Raw genomic sequence first — 14,416 nt, 5'->3', positions numbered from 1 at the left:
AGAAAGTTTTGATAATGTTCCCATAAAGTTTTGGAAAATACAAAGTTCTATCATGAAGATGGCATAGGCTGATTGGCCCTTAAAGGAGAAGTTCACTTTAAAATGAAAATTCTGTCATCATTTACTCACCCTCATGTTGTTTCAAACCTGTATGAATTTCTTTCTTCTGCTGAACAGAAAGGAAGATATTTGGAAGAATATCAGTAACCAGACAGTTTCTGGGTCCCATTGACTTCCATAGTAGGAAAAAATATATACTATGGAAGTCAATGGGACCCAAAAACTGTCTGGTTACTGATATTCTTCTAAATATCTTCCTTTCTGTTCAGCAGAAGAAAGAAATTCATACAGGTTTGAAACAACATGAGGGTGAGTAAATGATGACAGAATTTTCATTTTAAAGTGAACTTCTCCTTTAACTCAATCTACTAGCCATCACATCATCTCTACTGGGAACAACTGTCTGGTTCCTGCTGTATCAGTAGCCAATGAGCTCGCTGCTCAACTTTCAAATACTTGGTCAGCATTTGCTGTAGCAGTTTGCAGTGCGCTTTCAGAAACCCTCCACCTTCCCCAGCTCCACCTGTATAGATCTGCTTCAGGTAATTCATGTACGCTGTTTTGGGTAGCAGCAGCAGCATGTCTTACAACAGTGTGTCTGTGTATGTATTGGCAGTAACAAGTCCCATACTTGCTCTGCAGCAGTGTAACAGATCTACTGTATTCCGTCAATATCAAACATAACATCCATTACCATGCCAAACACTCCGAGAGGTGTGATGACAGAACGTTATTTCTGAAAGTTCTCAGAATCTTCAATCGTCCATTTTTTTAAAAAAATTTTTAGAAACTTTTTTCGTCTTTATGCAAATGTTAGAAAAAACATTCCATATGATTATTTTACAAACATTATGGGAACATTACTTTTTTAAAAAAAATAATATTTAGTAGTAATTTAAAAAAAAAAATGTTATGAACTTCCAAATAAAGCGTTTCGGATTTTTTTTTTAATAATGTATAATAAATGTTCCTTTTTGTGCTAACATTTTTTAGAATGTTATTAAAGACTATGAACAAGCATTCTATTAAAGTTACAGGAAGGAACGTCTGTTCACAACTTTGAGATAAACTTAGGATGTTAAGGCCAGGATGTTAGCCAGAGTTATGAGTGTTTCCTGTTAGCTGGTTAACTGTCAATCACACACATTACATCACCTAATTAATATTTCACCTTGGCTACTTAATATAATTTTATACAATGTTCATAATACATTATAAAATCAGATTTCAGAACGTTCCAACACTCATTATTTCACAATCATTATGTTTTCTCCACAAATGTTGAGGAACGTGTTGTACGTGTTGTCATGGTGGCATGAGGATTTTGTGGAAGCTGCCGGTAAGGGGCATACCTGCAATGCAAATCACTCCCATTTCAGCACATTATATGCAACGTACCAAGAGTGTGTGTGTGTATATAGTCTAGTTTAGTGATACTCAGAAACAGGTTGACAGTGTCTTTTTTCATTCTCATGCTGCAATCTGATAAGATTTGTTTAAATATTATTTCATGAAGCAGGTTTTTACATGAACTGTCCTTCCATGTGTGGTGGTAAACAGCTGGTTTCCCGTTTGTTCTCAAGATCTGGATCATACTGTTGATCATCCACAAACAATGACTCACACATTCCATCTCAGAAGATGCAAAGGGCGATAAAAATAGTAGGGAATCCCCTTGCACAATAAGATAATGTGTCTCTGTGGATCTTTAAAACAATTTATTTATTTTTCTCAGCCAAGACGGAATAAATTGGCCAACTGATAGCGCTGCTGTCAAGCATGTTTTGTACAAGCCAATTTGCTAAAACATTTTATGCAAATTAACCATACAGTGTTTTGTTTAAAAAAATGTCCTTTTTGTCACTGAAGCAAAAATGAAACTGGATGATACTATTACAATATGCATACTCTATAATCAAACAGTGATAAAATCTCACAGTGCAGCGCTATTTAAGTGTATTAAGGATGTTTATTCTGCACATCTGTGTTCTACTGAGATTTTTAATAGATGAGAATGGCCTTCCCTGTGTGTCACGCATAAAGAAATTTATTTTATTTTTTTCTCAGAGAAGGAAAATTATACTCTTTATTCATCTCGCTCATTCTGAGGAATGATTAGCATCAATGCTTTTACCATATGAAGCCAACACCCTGGGATAAGGTAAGGACACACAGAGCTTTCGACATGAAGGAGCAATTCTGCCAAAGGTATGCAGGAAATGCTTCCCACAGGGGTCTCCCATTATGACCTTTGCCGACCCACCCCATCTCTCATGAAGCCCAGAGTGATGTTATAGTGCTAACAGCTGCTGTAGCTTCCATTAATGTCTGTTAATGCTGTTAAGGACTTTAAGTGAAATCGAAGAACAAACTGTGTCGTAATTTAGAACAAAACCAGGTCAAAATGAAATTCATTTCAGGAGTCCGAAACAACTTGCCGAAACGAACTTTTCAGAAAAGTTCACTCCAGCTGGTAAATACCTTCGAATTATCACTGGCCCGTGGCAATGATGTCCTGCAAATTTGCCTTGTGCAACATTAGGAGGATCAGGCCCTTACTATCAGAGCATGGTACACAACTCCTTGTCCAAGCTATTGTTCTAACCAGACTGGACTATTGTAATGCTCTCTTGGCAGGTCTTCCAGCTTGCACTGTCAAACCTCTGCAACTGATCCAGAATGTTGCAGCAAGAGTGGTCTTTAACAAGCTGAAGAAAGCACACTTCACACCTCTCACAAAATTGCCGCTCGTATCAAATTCAAGGCACCGATGTTTGCCTACAGAACAACCACTGGCTCTGCACCCCTATACCTAAACTCAGCACTTCAGACCTACAGTATGTGGCCTCCAGAAGATTGCGTTCTGCAAGGGAACAGTGCCTTGTGGTGCCATCTCAAAGAGGCACAAAATCACTTTCAAGGACCTTTACCTTGACTGTTCCAAGCTGGTGGAATGATCTACCTATCTCAACCCAAGCTGCTGAGTCTTTAGCCATGTTCAAGAAACTTTTTCATCAACACTTGACCCATACTAACTAATACTAACACTTACTATTCTATATATCGTAAAAAAAAAAAACTAAAAAAAAACTTGCTATGTGTACTGTGCTAGACTAACTGGGACATATTGTTGCCCTATTTGTTTGGATTGCTTCCATTGTTCTCCTCATTTGTAAGTCGCTTTGGATAAAAGAGTCTATTAAATGATTAAGGGGCAGATTACTTATAGCTTGCGCCAGAGCAAACCCTCTTTTGGCGTTAAAAACTACTGTCAGGATTTACTAAAGACACATAGTGAAAAATTAGCGCTGAAAAGGCATGGACAGGGTTATTTTTGCGGCTGAACTTATTGCATTAGCTTTTGTAGGAGTTTCCATTTCAAATGCAAAATTTATGGGAGGAGAATGTTTAAATGACTCATGCAAGGTGATTTACGGTTTGCGCTCGTCAATTTACTGGTGTTTGCGCCATTTTCTAAACCAGACGCTAACTGGTAGATTGCGTTGGTCATTATGGAAATGATCTGGCTGCGTCTGTGTTCTTTCTTCTGTTCAGTATTGAGGTCAGACACAAATAAAAACATAGGTTAATCGGGGCCCTTAATAAGTTGGTGGAGTTGGCTCTGCGTAACACAATATGGTATAAAAATATTTAGACACGATATTTCAAAGTTTGTTTGTAATCATTGTTGAACCGCACCTCCCTCAAATGAATTGAAATGAGGACCAGAGGATGTCCAGTATGAGATGCAATGTTTATAGTACCGTTAGACCAGCAGGAATGTGTTATTGGGGTTTGGGAGGGAACAGTTGCTGTAATTTGAGTGGACTTCAGCTCAAAGTTGGTCTCAGTGGACACCTTTCAGCCAGCATTTCACTGAGCCCAGATGCATTTGGGCGAATCCGATCCCTTTCAAATCTTTCATTGGTGCACCGTTGCCGCCTCAGGCCGCTATCAGAGCGATTCCTGCAGCTGTGTGACAGTCTGATGCAGTGATAGGGATGTGTGTGCTGAAGACATAGTCTCAGACAGGAAGCCAGGGCTAATGATTCACAGATGGCTGCAGCGCTGAGGCCTGGGCTTCGTCATGGTGCATGTTTGTGATTTATTCGGCTGTTACTGTGGAAGGGGGCCGTGGCAGAGGGGCTGATCTCAGGGCTGGATGGGGGTGGGCAGTTTAGTTAAGCCATCTCCCCTTCAGTCATGGTGTGATTCGGGAGGTCTCATGTTTACTAGAGCGCCAAGGACCTCTAAATATGACGATCCCCTAGCAAGGGGGCCCCTTCCTAAAATATCAAAGCAGCTCTGTGTTTCCATGTACAAATTCTCATTTATACCGAGTAAGAAAGTTATTAAATGTGATTGTATAAAGACAATGTCGTTTGTAAAATAATTTGCAATATAATATATTATCATTGTACTAATGCCAAAATATTTTTTTCAAAACTTATATGAAAAACAAGAATATACTAAAATAAAATACTATATTGATAGCAGCATATCTCTTTTGACTATTGCTGAAGATTAAGAAGAAATATGAAACTTAAGAGAAAACTAATTTTTTTATTCAGCAAAGATGCATTAAATTGATCAAAAGTGACTGTAAATGCATTATTAATGCTAAAAAAGATTGCTCTTTTATATAAACGATATAAAATATATATTTTTAGCATTATTTACCATCAAATTAACTCTGTTTTTGTAACTATCTTTTGATTCATGAATGATCCAGAAAAAATAACATAAAAAAAAATGTTAAACAGCTTTTCAACATTGATAATAAGTAAATGTTTCCTGAGCATCAAATCATCATATTAGAATGATTTCTGAAGGATCATGTGACACTAAAGACTGGAGTAATGATGCTGAAAATACAGCTTTACCATCACAGGGATAAATGTAAAAAAAAAAAAATTATATATATATATATATATATATATATATATATATAAATACTGTATCAAGTGCATTAAATAATTATCATGTTAAACCTTCATACCTTCTTAACTTTGACAGCCCTTAAAACGCATGTTAAAACTGTTTTGGACCACCTAGCTAGCACCTCCTTACAGACCCCAATTTGAAAGCCCTAGGAAACTAGAGCAAGCTTTGTATGAATGAAGGCCATCCCTATAGTGACTGAAAGAGTTTCTACCTCACACTTGGCAGATAGATCGCACCGACCCCTACCAACATCTGGGCTCAGTGAAATGTGCTTTTGCACATTAGCAAGGGCATTTAATCATTGCAATGGTTAGTGCGCCATTGTTTTGTAGTATAAGCTGAGTCACGGCCCCTCTGGCCTGATATCTGATCATCGCTGGGTGAAACACAAACATTCAACACAGATCCCAGAGCTGTTTATGCAGAAATCATGAAAATCTTGGACAGATTTGGTCTGAGAGTGTAAAGTAAAAACAGCAACCGTAATTATAGCTCTCCCGCTTCAGACAAAGCCTTATCTTTCATTATGCCACAATACAGCTGTGAACTTTTGTCCAAGCTTCAAATAGCCTTAAGGGACGTGTTGTGCAAAACCTGGTGGTAGACCAACAAAGTTACTCATATTTCTATCTTGTTTCAGGGGAAATTAAAGGGAAAAGGGAATGACTCTGACCAATTTAAAAGCGACAGCCAAAGTTCTCAACTAACCCGCACCATGATTTGTTGATCTAACCCATTTCAGCGCCGAGACATATGTGAATTAATGCTCCTCTCCTCCACCCTGCTCTGTTCAGGACGTCCTCCCTCCGTTCTTTGGTGACATAATACTCATTTCAGCCCACACCCATGAAGCTTTTTCTCTCTCGCTCTCTCTCCGGTGTGAGTCAATGAATTCCATTTGCTCTATTTTTCGTCTGATTCACTCCAGAATGATGGTGGCTCCTCCCTCTCCCCGGACACATGTGAAATTCCCAAGGTCGTTCTGCATCCAACACTAATAACGAAACCTCCCTGATTACTGTCACGCTTTCATGGCGTGGCATGAGATGTCGCTCCCACTCAACCGTCCTTCTCTCGAAGCAGACAGAACTCAAAGGCCCTGAGTGACTCACCAGGACTGTCCGCTAAGAGGAACGCCAGCCGCTAATAACGAAAAGATTTCAGTCACAACATATGTTTTGAGACATCAAAGTGTTCAACGTCAAGCTGTTGGCATGGGATTAAATATAATCACTACAAAACATATTTGAGATAGAAATGATGTGGTGCAGAAGTTAGGACGTAATCATACAGTCAAGCCAAGTATAGCAAACAAACAAAATAGACAATTGAATATGCATATATTTCTGAGTAACCCTTGTGAAAAAGATAATATACTTAATAATATACTTTAATACAATAAAATTGACTTTTTTCACAAGGGATGATTCCATACTGGAGCTTGCGGACTTGTTTGGCGTCAGTTTGGTTGGTGTGTAAACAATTTTCCAACAGTTTATATGAACACAGTTCATCGTATACCGCAGAAGTTAAAACCAAGAACAACAATGTGAAAGCAGGAATTGATCAGAATCAAAATTTAGTTGGTTAAAACCACCACATTGTGCATTAATGTTTAGCCTTAACATACAGGTTGTTACACTGGGACAATCCATTCTGCTGTTTTAGTGGTCAATAAACTAAATGAAGCCAGACCATAAGTTCTCTGACTCAAACAGCAAGTTGATTTAAACCATACACGCTCATCTCAGTCTCAATCATGACTCACTTTGGCATCATTGACTGCTTCGGCGCAAGGAAAAGTTTAAGTCAGGATACATAATTTTCTTATAGTAAATAGATGGAGCCATATGGCCTATGGCTCTTCCCGTCAAGCTATATTATATCCAATTTCTGGCATCATTCATTGTTTACATGTGAGCCATAATTAACATTCACAGGGAGAAAACCTTTCTATTTACAGTGGGATCAAAAAAGTCTGAGATCACATAATTTTTTTTTTTTTTTAAAGCATTTTATTTTTAAAGTGTTTATTTTAAAACAATTTATTTATAAACATTTATATTTTACATTTTTAAATTATTAGCTTTTCATCAACTCACAAATTCCCTGCAGTTCCCCCATGGACCCCCAGGGGGTTCCTCACTAATACAGGTAAAAGGGGGAATAAAATGTTTGCATATGGGGAATGCAAACATTTTGCATTCTCCTATATGGCAGCCTCCCTGCCACAAAATTACAGCGGACACAAAATTACTTGTGGGAACGCAAACACTTTGTGTGCGAACGCTACGTTTCTTGTGGGGACGCAAGCAGTTTCTTGTGCGAACGCAAACCTTTTTCTGAGCGAACGCTATGTTTCTTGTGGGAACGCAAACATTTTGCAAGCGAACACTACGTTTCTCGGGTAATGCAAACATTTTGCCAGCAAATGCTACATTTATCGGGGGAACGCAAACATTTTGCAAGCAAACACTACGTTTCTTGGGGTAACGTAAACATTTTGTGTGTGAACGCTACATTTCTCGTGTGAACGTAAACATTTTGCGAGCGAACGCAAAGTTTCTTGGGGGAGCGCAAACATTTTGTGTGTGAACGCTACATTTCTCGAGGAACGCAAACATTTTGCAAGCGAACGCAAAGTTTCCTGTGAGAACGCAAACATTTTGACAGAAAACGCTACATTTCTCAGGGGAACGCAAACATTTTGTGTGTGAACACAAAGTTTCTCATGTGAATGTAAACATTTTGTGACCAAACGCTACGTTTCTTGAGGGAACGCAAACATTTTGCAAGCGAACGCAAAGTTTCCTGTGGGAGAACGCAAACATTTTGACAGAAAACACTACATTTCTCAGGGGAACGCAAACATTTTGCAAGCAAAGACTACATTTCTCGTGTGAACGTAATCATTTTGTGAGCGAACGCAAAGTTTCTCAAGGGAACGCAAACATTTTGTGTGTGAACACAAAGTTTCTCATGTGAATGTAAACATTTTGTGAGCAAACGCTACATTTCTCAGGGGAACGCAAACATTTTGCGAGCAAACGCAAAGTTTCTCGGGAACGCAAGTTTCTTGTGGGAACGCAAACATTTTGCAAGCAAACACTACGTTTCTCGGGTAATGCAAACATTTTGCCAGCAAATGCTACATTTATCGGTGGAACGCAAACATTTTTCAAGCGAACACAAAGTTTCCTGTGGGAACGCAAACATTTTGCCAGCAAATTCTACATTTCTCGCGGGAACACAAACATTTTGCAAGCAAACGCTACGTTTCTCGGGGTAACGTAAACATTTTGTGTGTGAACGCTACATTTCTCGTAGGAATGTAAACATTTTGCAAACGAACGCAAAGTTTCTTGGGGGAACGCAAACATTTTGTGAGTGAATGCTACATTTATCGGGGGAACGCAAACATTTTTCAAGCGAAACGCAAAGTTTCCTGTGGGAACACAAACATTTTGCAAGCAAGCGCTACGTTTCTCGGGGTAACGTAAACATTTTGTGTGTGAACGCTACGTTTCTCGTAGGAATGTAAACATTTTGCGAGCGAACACAAAGTTCCTTGGGGGAACGCAAACATTTTGTGAGTGAATGCTACATTTCTCAGGGGAACGCAAACATTTTGCAAGCGAACACAAAGTTTCCTGTGTGAACGCAAACATTTTGCCAGCAAATTCTACATTTCTCGCGGGAACACAAACATTTTGCAAGCAAACGCTACGTTTCTCGGGGTAACGTAAACATTTTGTGTGTGAACGCTACATTTCTCGTAGGAATGTAAACATTTTGCGAGCGAACGCAAAGTTTCTTGGGGGAGCGCAAACATTTTGTGTGTGAACGCTACATTTCTCGGGGAACGCAAACATTTTGCAAGCGAACGCAAAGTTTCCTGTTAGAACGCAAACATTTTGACAGAAAATGCTACATTTCTCAGGGGAACGCAAACATTTTGCAAGCAAACACTACATTTCTCGTGTGAACGTAATCATTTTGTGTGTGAACACAAAGTTTCTCATGTGAATGTAAACATTTTGTGAGCAAACGCTACGTTTCTTGGGGGAACGCAAACATTTTGCAAGTGAACGCAAAGTTTGTTGTGGGAACGCAAACATTTTGCGAGCAAATGCTACGTTCCTCAGGAGAACGCAAAATTTTTGCATACGGATGCAAAGTTTCTTGGGGGAACGAAAAACATTTGCGGGAGAGTGCAAAAGCATTGAAATAATTTTTCCTCCCATCTCAAAAGAGTGAATTTTTTTTTTTTTTTTACTTTTAATAATTTGTTATATTTCTGTAGTCTGTCCAATTATCCATATGTGTTAGTGGTAAATAAAAAAATAAAAAACTCTTGGTGAGCACCAAGTATAAAAACCTAAGTACAGAGTGCACTCTTAATGGTCCACTGCCAGCACTATGTCAGACTGTACAGTGAACAGACAGCCATAGTATGTCAAGGCTGTATATTTATGACCCTCCCTGCGACCTGCATCAAACAGGGAGATCAGGGTAAACGTATTGCCCTGCCGCCACTAGCCCATTACTCTGACCAATAATCCATCCATCTCACAGAACAGCAGAACTCCTGAGCCAAACCACAGCAAAAACCATCCAACACTCAAAACCTAAGCAGAGAGAGAAAAAAAAACAGGGCTGGCACAGGGAACGCCTCCTTCACTGTATTTACAAACACAGCTGCTGCCATGAGACTCCTGATGAGGGCGTGACAGAAAAGGGGACACTTATAATCACGCTGGCAGCACCAAAACATGTTTATAATTCCAGCGTTAAGAGACACAAGCATTTACGAAGAGTTACGAGACGCAAGTCTTGCAAATGTGCTATTGAAAAAGTTTGAATAAAAGTTGAAATCATGTTTGTATTTGACTTCAAAGTGACTATGACGGGATCTATTTGCTATGCAGTCCAGATGCAGGAGTAAACAGACACATGCCAACATTCTGGGCATACCGTGGGGCCACTGGGAGGGGCCTATGGGGCTCCACACACACTAGTAAACACTTTAATAACACTCACACATTGAGACACACTCTGTGCCACTAAATTGTAGGTGTGCAAGACTTAAAAGCTCTCTTTGACATGCATACAACTGCATAATGAATTCATGATAAAAACCAATATCATTGTGAATTGCGTTGTTAAAGAGTGAACTTTCCCCTAAGTCTACCAACATATTGTATAACATGTTGAAAAAATGTTTCAGCTCTTGAATAAATGCTTTATTCATTAATACTTTATAAATGCACATTCAGCTCTTTTCTATCTAAAGTGAGAAGTTTGGGAGGGAAAAGAAATAGAAAAGTGTGACGTAGTGACGCTCCAGGGCGGTGTTCTCACGTTTCCAAAAAGAAAAAAAAAAAAAAGGAGGAAAAAAAAAAGAAAGGAGGAAAAAAGCAAACACTGCTGTGGTACTACATCTGGAATACAGAGACTCGTGCTTTGAGAATCTATAGTGGGATCACATAGTAAACGCAACCTAGTGTTTTCTTCCTGCTCTCTTTCGCTTTTAAAGGATTTTTAATCTCTCCCTCACCTGTAAGTTGGAGAACTATGCTTTTCTTTTTTCTTTAGTTCATTTATGGAATATTAACTACGTCATTTCAGGAGATTCAACCACGTTTGTGTTTATTATTATTTTCCATATGGAGATCTCTTTGTTAATCGTTTGTAGCCTCTTGTCTTTTTTTTCACATGGAAGTTTGCTGTTTCATTCAAAGTTTATTATTATGATTATTAGTACGATATTATGTTTTTTAGAGGTTTGTTTTTAATTTATATTAATAGTATTTGCCTTGCTTCTCTTAACATGCTTATTTTTATATGAGCACATCTTAAGTTTTCACTGAAGTCGCAGTTGCTGGCGGAGTTTTGCAATAACGGGTCTGGATGAAAACAAACGCTGCTTAGGAATGTTTTGCCTCCTTTCCTTATTGTTTGCTTCATAAATCTGCCTCAATTCGTACTCCATAATAATTTTATTTGTTAACATTTTCCCAGTCTCTCATAATCTTTACTTTCAGATGGGGAAAAAACTTGAGTAACATTGATAAACAGTTTAGACGTGACGAAAAAAAAAGGCGGCACCTCGAGAGAAGAAAAAAAAGTGACGTGACTGGATTGCATGTGTGACTGTGAGGATGTTTTTTTTCCTGATATAGACATTTAGATAGCTTTTCAAACACTGCAGTGTTATTAGTGTAATTATCAACGTAATGTATTCACAAAACAGATGTTTTCAATTCAAATGTAGAAGAAGAAAGAGAGAAAATAGACAGACCTGAAGGGGTGTTTGGGTCGAGATGAGTTTGACAGCAGCGCAATCTGGTGGCCAGATGTTGAACTGCACGAGTAAATCGCTGACCATTATAAAGTGCGTTTGTTTTTGTTTTTTACTTTCTTTTTCTGTTCTTCTAGACGAGCCCCCAAAATGCTGGCCATTCTGCTTGCAACGTTAATCTTGCATCTGACGGACCTTATCATTCTCTTCGTTTCCACATGTGCTAATGTGAGTATCATTTTTGTGGTCTGACTTGCTTTTGCATGATTTTATTGGGTCATATTTTTTAGGTGAAATTTTGTGAACTATTGGTTTATGTGTATATATAATCATATGTGTCTTTTTTGTGTGTTTTTTTTTAAACAGGCCTGGAGAAAACATGGAGATACAAGTTATGACCTCTGGTATGACTGCTCACAAAGTAATGGAGGTTATCACTGCAGTGGGACTGGTGATGCAGGTGAGTTAAGTGAATGTAAGGTAAAAATAATTGTATTTGCATACCTAGATGGTTTGTTTACATTTTTGTTCTGATTGTGTTTGGCGGTACACAGTTCATTGCATTATTGACAGGAATAGTTCACCCAAAAATAAAAATTCTGTCACCACTTACTCACACTCAAGCTGTTCCAAATCTGTGTGAATTTCAAACACAAAAGAAGATATTTTGAAGAATGTCAGTAACCAAACTGACATTTGGTTAGTATTTTTTTTTTCACACTATGGAAGTCAGTGGGATCCATTAACTGGTTACTGACATTTTTCAAAATATTTTATTTTGTGTTCAGCAGAATTGAGAAATTCTTACAGGTTTGGGAAAATTTGAGGGTGAGTAAATAATGACTGAATTTTCATTTTTGGGTGAACTATCCCTTTAAGAATTACATAAACAAACTTTGAAAAGTTCCATATTTGTAACTCAATGAAACATGTTCTTCTATTAGAAACCGAATGACATAAGAATAGTAGTAAATTAGTTTTAAAAAAGCAGCTAATGTAACAAAATAAAAAGACTATCAAATGTATGCAAGTGTATGCATGTCCTGGGCACATCTTTATTGTTTACATGTGTTGTGTTTCTCTACAATCTGTCAGATTGGCTTCAAGCAGTGCAGGCGCTCATGGTCCTCGCCACCATTTTCTCCCTGATCTCCTTCATCTTCTTCATCTGCCAGCTCTTCACTCTCGTAAAGGGAGGTCGCTTCTTTTTCACGGCCGTCTTCCAGGTCCTCGCCAGTGAGTATTTCCTATTACATCCATTTCACCTGTCCCTGCGGAAGGACCCCCGTCTACATGTTTATATTTTCTCTCTCTTTCGCTCTCTCCCGAAGGTCTGTTCGTGATGAGCGGGGCCATCATCTACACGGTGATGAGTCCAGAGTGGAAAAATGACAGTGAGACGTACGGTTACGCTTTCGTCCTGGCCTGGCTGGCCTTCCCTCTCACGCTCATCAGTGGCTTCATTTACATTGTCCTGAGGAAGAAAGAATGAGAGTTCAGCCCTCAGGGATTGTGCTAGAACTGCGAACACTACTCGGCTGACAGACTCTAACCAAACGGCCGTCTCCTCCAGGCCTGAATATTTAGACCTAATGTGATCAACCAAAACTGACAGTTCATGAAGATTCAATACAGAGAAGGCACAATGGTTGTCTTTGGCTGGCGAGCCTATTTATATCACTTTTACATGGCTTTTTTTTGTAAATAGTAATGCTATGACGTGTCAATGAAGGCCCTGACTTTTTTTAGTTGAGTTTTACTCAAGGAGGAAAGATATAGGAAAAGTATAAATCTTTTTGTTTGTTTGTTAGTTTGGGATTGTGTGTTATAACCCTTTTTCAAATATCTTGTTTTTAAATGTCATAATAAAGTGTATTCTCAAAGGGAGTTTGTTGATGTCGACTTGAAATTTTTCTTATATCCAAATTCCAGAAGTGAGTTGTTTTGTTTTTGAAATTATATTTACCATTGCCGAACTTTATAGTAGATAAAGGCTCAAATGTTGTGTTAAATCTCACCAAAACATTTTATAATGCATATTTTACCTGTGATTATATCACTTTATAAGATGTCTTCTTTCTGTATTAATTTTGTTTTGTTTTGTTTTAAGAAAAAATAAATATCTAATTTTTTTTTTCCTTGTCTCAATTTTCAATACCTCAGACGAGGCTGCGTCCGAAATAGCATACTCTCTTTAGTAGGTACTTATTTTGAATAATTAATTATTCCACAACCACTAAAAAGTATGTTCTATATAGTATGAATGTGTGTCGTATGAATGAAATCCGGACGTACTGCATTCGGCATGTTGTCCTTATCATGTGACCTAACAGCGTCAGTGCATTCACTGCCATTAATAAATCCTCTCCTGTGGCCCTAATGGGATAGTAAAGTGTCCATCGTATGTACACTTCTGAATTTTACTGGAAGAAGAAGGTCATCCAGGTATTTTTTGTCTACTCGTTTATGAGTACTGTGAATCCATACATACTTCTTTTGTCACATAGCCTACTGTTTTTCACCTACTAGCCTATATAGTAGGGAAGTATGCTATTTCAGATACAGCCCAAGGTGGACATTATTAGCTGTGAGGTGCGTAACTTATCCGGTACTAATAGACACTTTTTGAAGTGGTAGTTATCCATTGGTGTCCAGTTAGAAGTGCAATGTAGAAAAGTCTGAAAAGCCGAGCAAACGCCTCCCAAAGGGAAGATTCTGAGATCAGGCTTTCTGTCAGTGAAGGAGAAAAACAGATGTGACACAGTGATGACTTTTCATGCAGTGTCTGTGAGTCCTGAGCATCAGAAACGAAAATGTAAGTAAAGTCAGTGTTTAAAGGTTTTGATCAGAATGTAGTTATTGACAGGACTAACCCTAACCTAACACTTCTATTATACCATTATTTTTTAAAAGCACTCTCAGAAAAAAAGGCCCAAAAGCTGTCACTGCCACTACCCTTCCAAACAGGAGGCCTACTAATATGCTTTCGGTACTAATACAGTATAGGCCTATACCTTTAAGATACTAATAGGGGTAAATAAGTTGCTAATATGTTGAAAGTGTACCACAGTCACAGCTTTTGTGCCTTTTGTTTGAGAGAGAGAGAGAGAG

The 14,416-nt window shown here is 38.4% G+C and overlaps 1 protein-coding gene across 1 annotated transcript; it reads left to right on the top strand.

Moving 5' to 3' along the window:
* The first annotated feature begins 10,323 nt into the window (after nt 1–10,323).
* pmp22a (peripheral myelin protein 22a) lies at nt 10,324–13,438 on the top strand. The gene is made up of 5 exons (XM_084116901.1): nt 10,324–10,563; nt 11,443–11,533; nt 11,672–11,765; nt 12,401–12,541; nt 12,637–13,438. The coding sequence occupies exons 2-5, from the start codon at nt 11,456–11,458 to the stop codon at nt 12,795–12,797; spliced, it is 474 nt and encodes a 157-aa protein (XP_083973027.1). The 5' UTR covers nt 10,324–10,563; nt 11,443–11,455; the 3' UTR covers nt 12,798–13,438.
* Nucleotides 13,439–14,416: the final 978 nt, after the last annotated feature.

The sequence above is a fragment of the Abramis brama genome (genome assembly GCF_963993115.1).
Source record: "Abramis brama genome assembly, chromosome: 1".
Taxonomy (NCBI): Eukaryota; Metazoa; Chordata; class Actinopteri; order Cypriniformes; family Leuciscidae; genus Abramis; species Abramis brama.
The sequence above is the reverse complement of the archived record's forward strand: the minus strand, read 5'-3'. Positions and strand labels throughout refer to the sequence as shown.

Bases quoted from the DNA above. Each gene is read 5' to 3' on its own strand.
- pmp22a (XM_084116901.1), top strand. From the start codon at position 11,456: ATGCTGGCCATTCTGCTTGCAACGTTAATCTTGCATCTGACGGACCTT. The intron at 11,534-11,671 runs GTGAGTATCATT...TTTTTTAAACAG, and splicing joins TCGTTTCCACATGTGCTAAT to GCCTGGAGAAAACATGGAGA. The intron at 11,766-12,400 runs GTGAGTTAAGTG...ACAATCTGTCAG, and splicing joins CAGTGGGACTGGTGATGCAG to ATTGGCTTCAAGCAGTGCAG.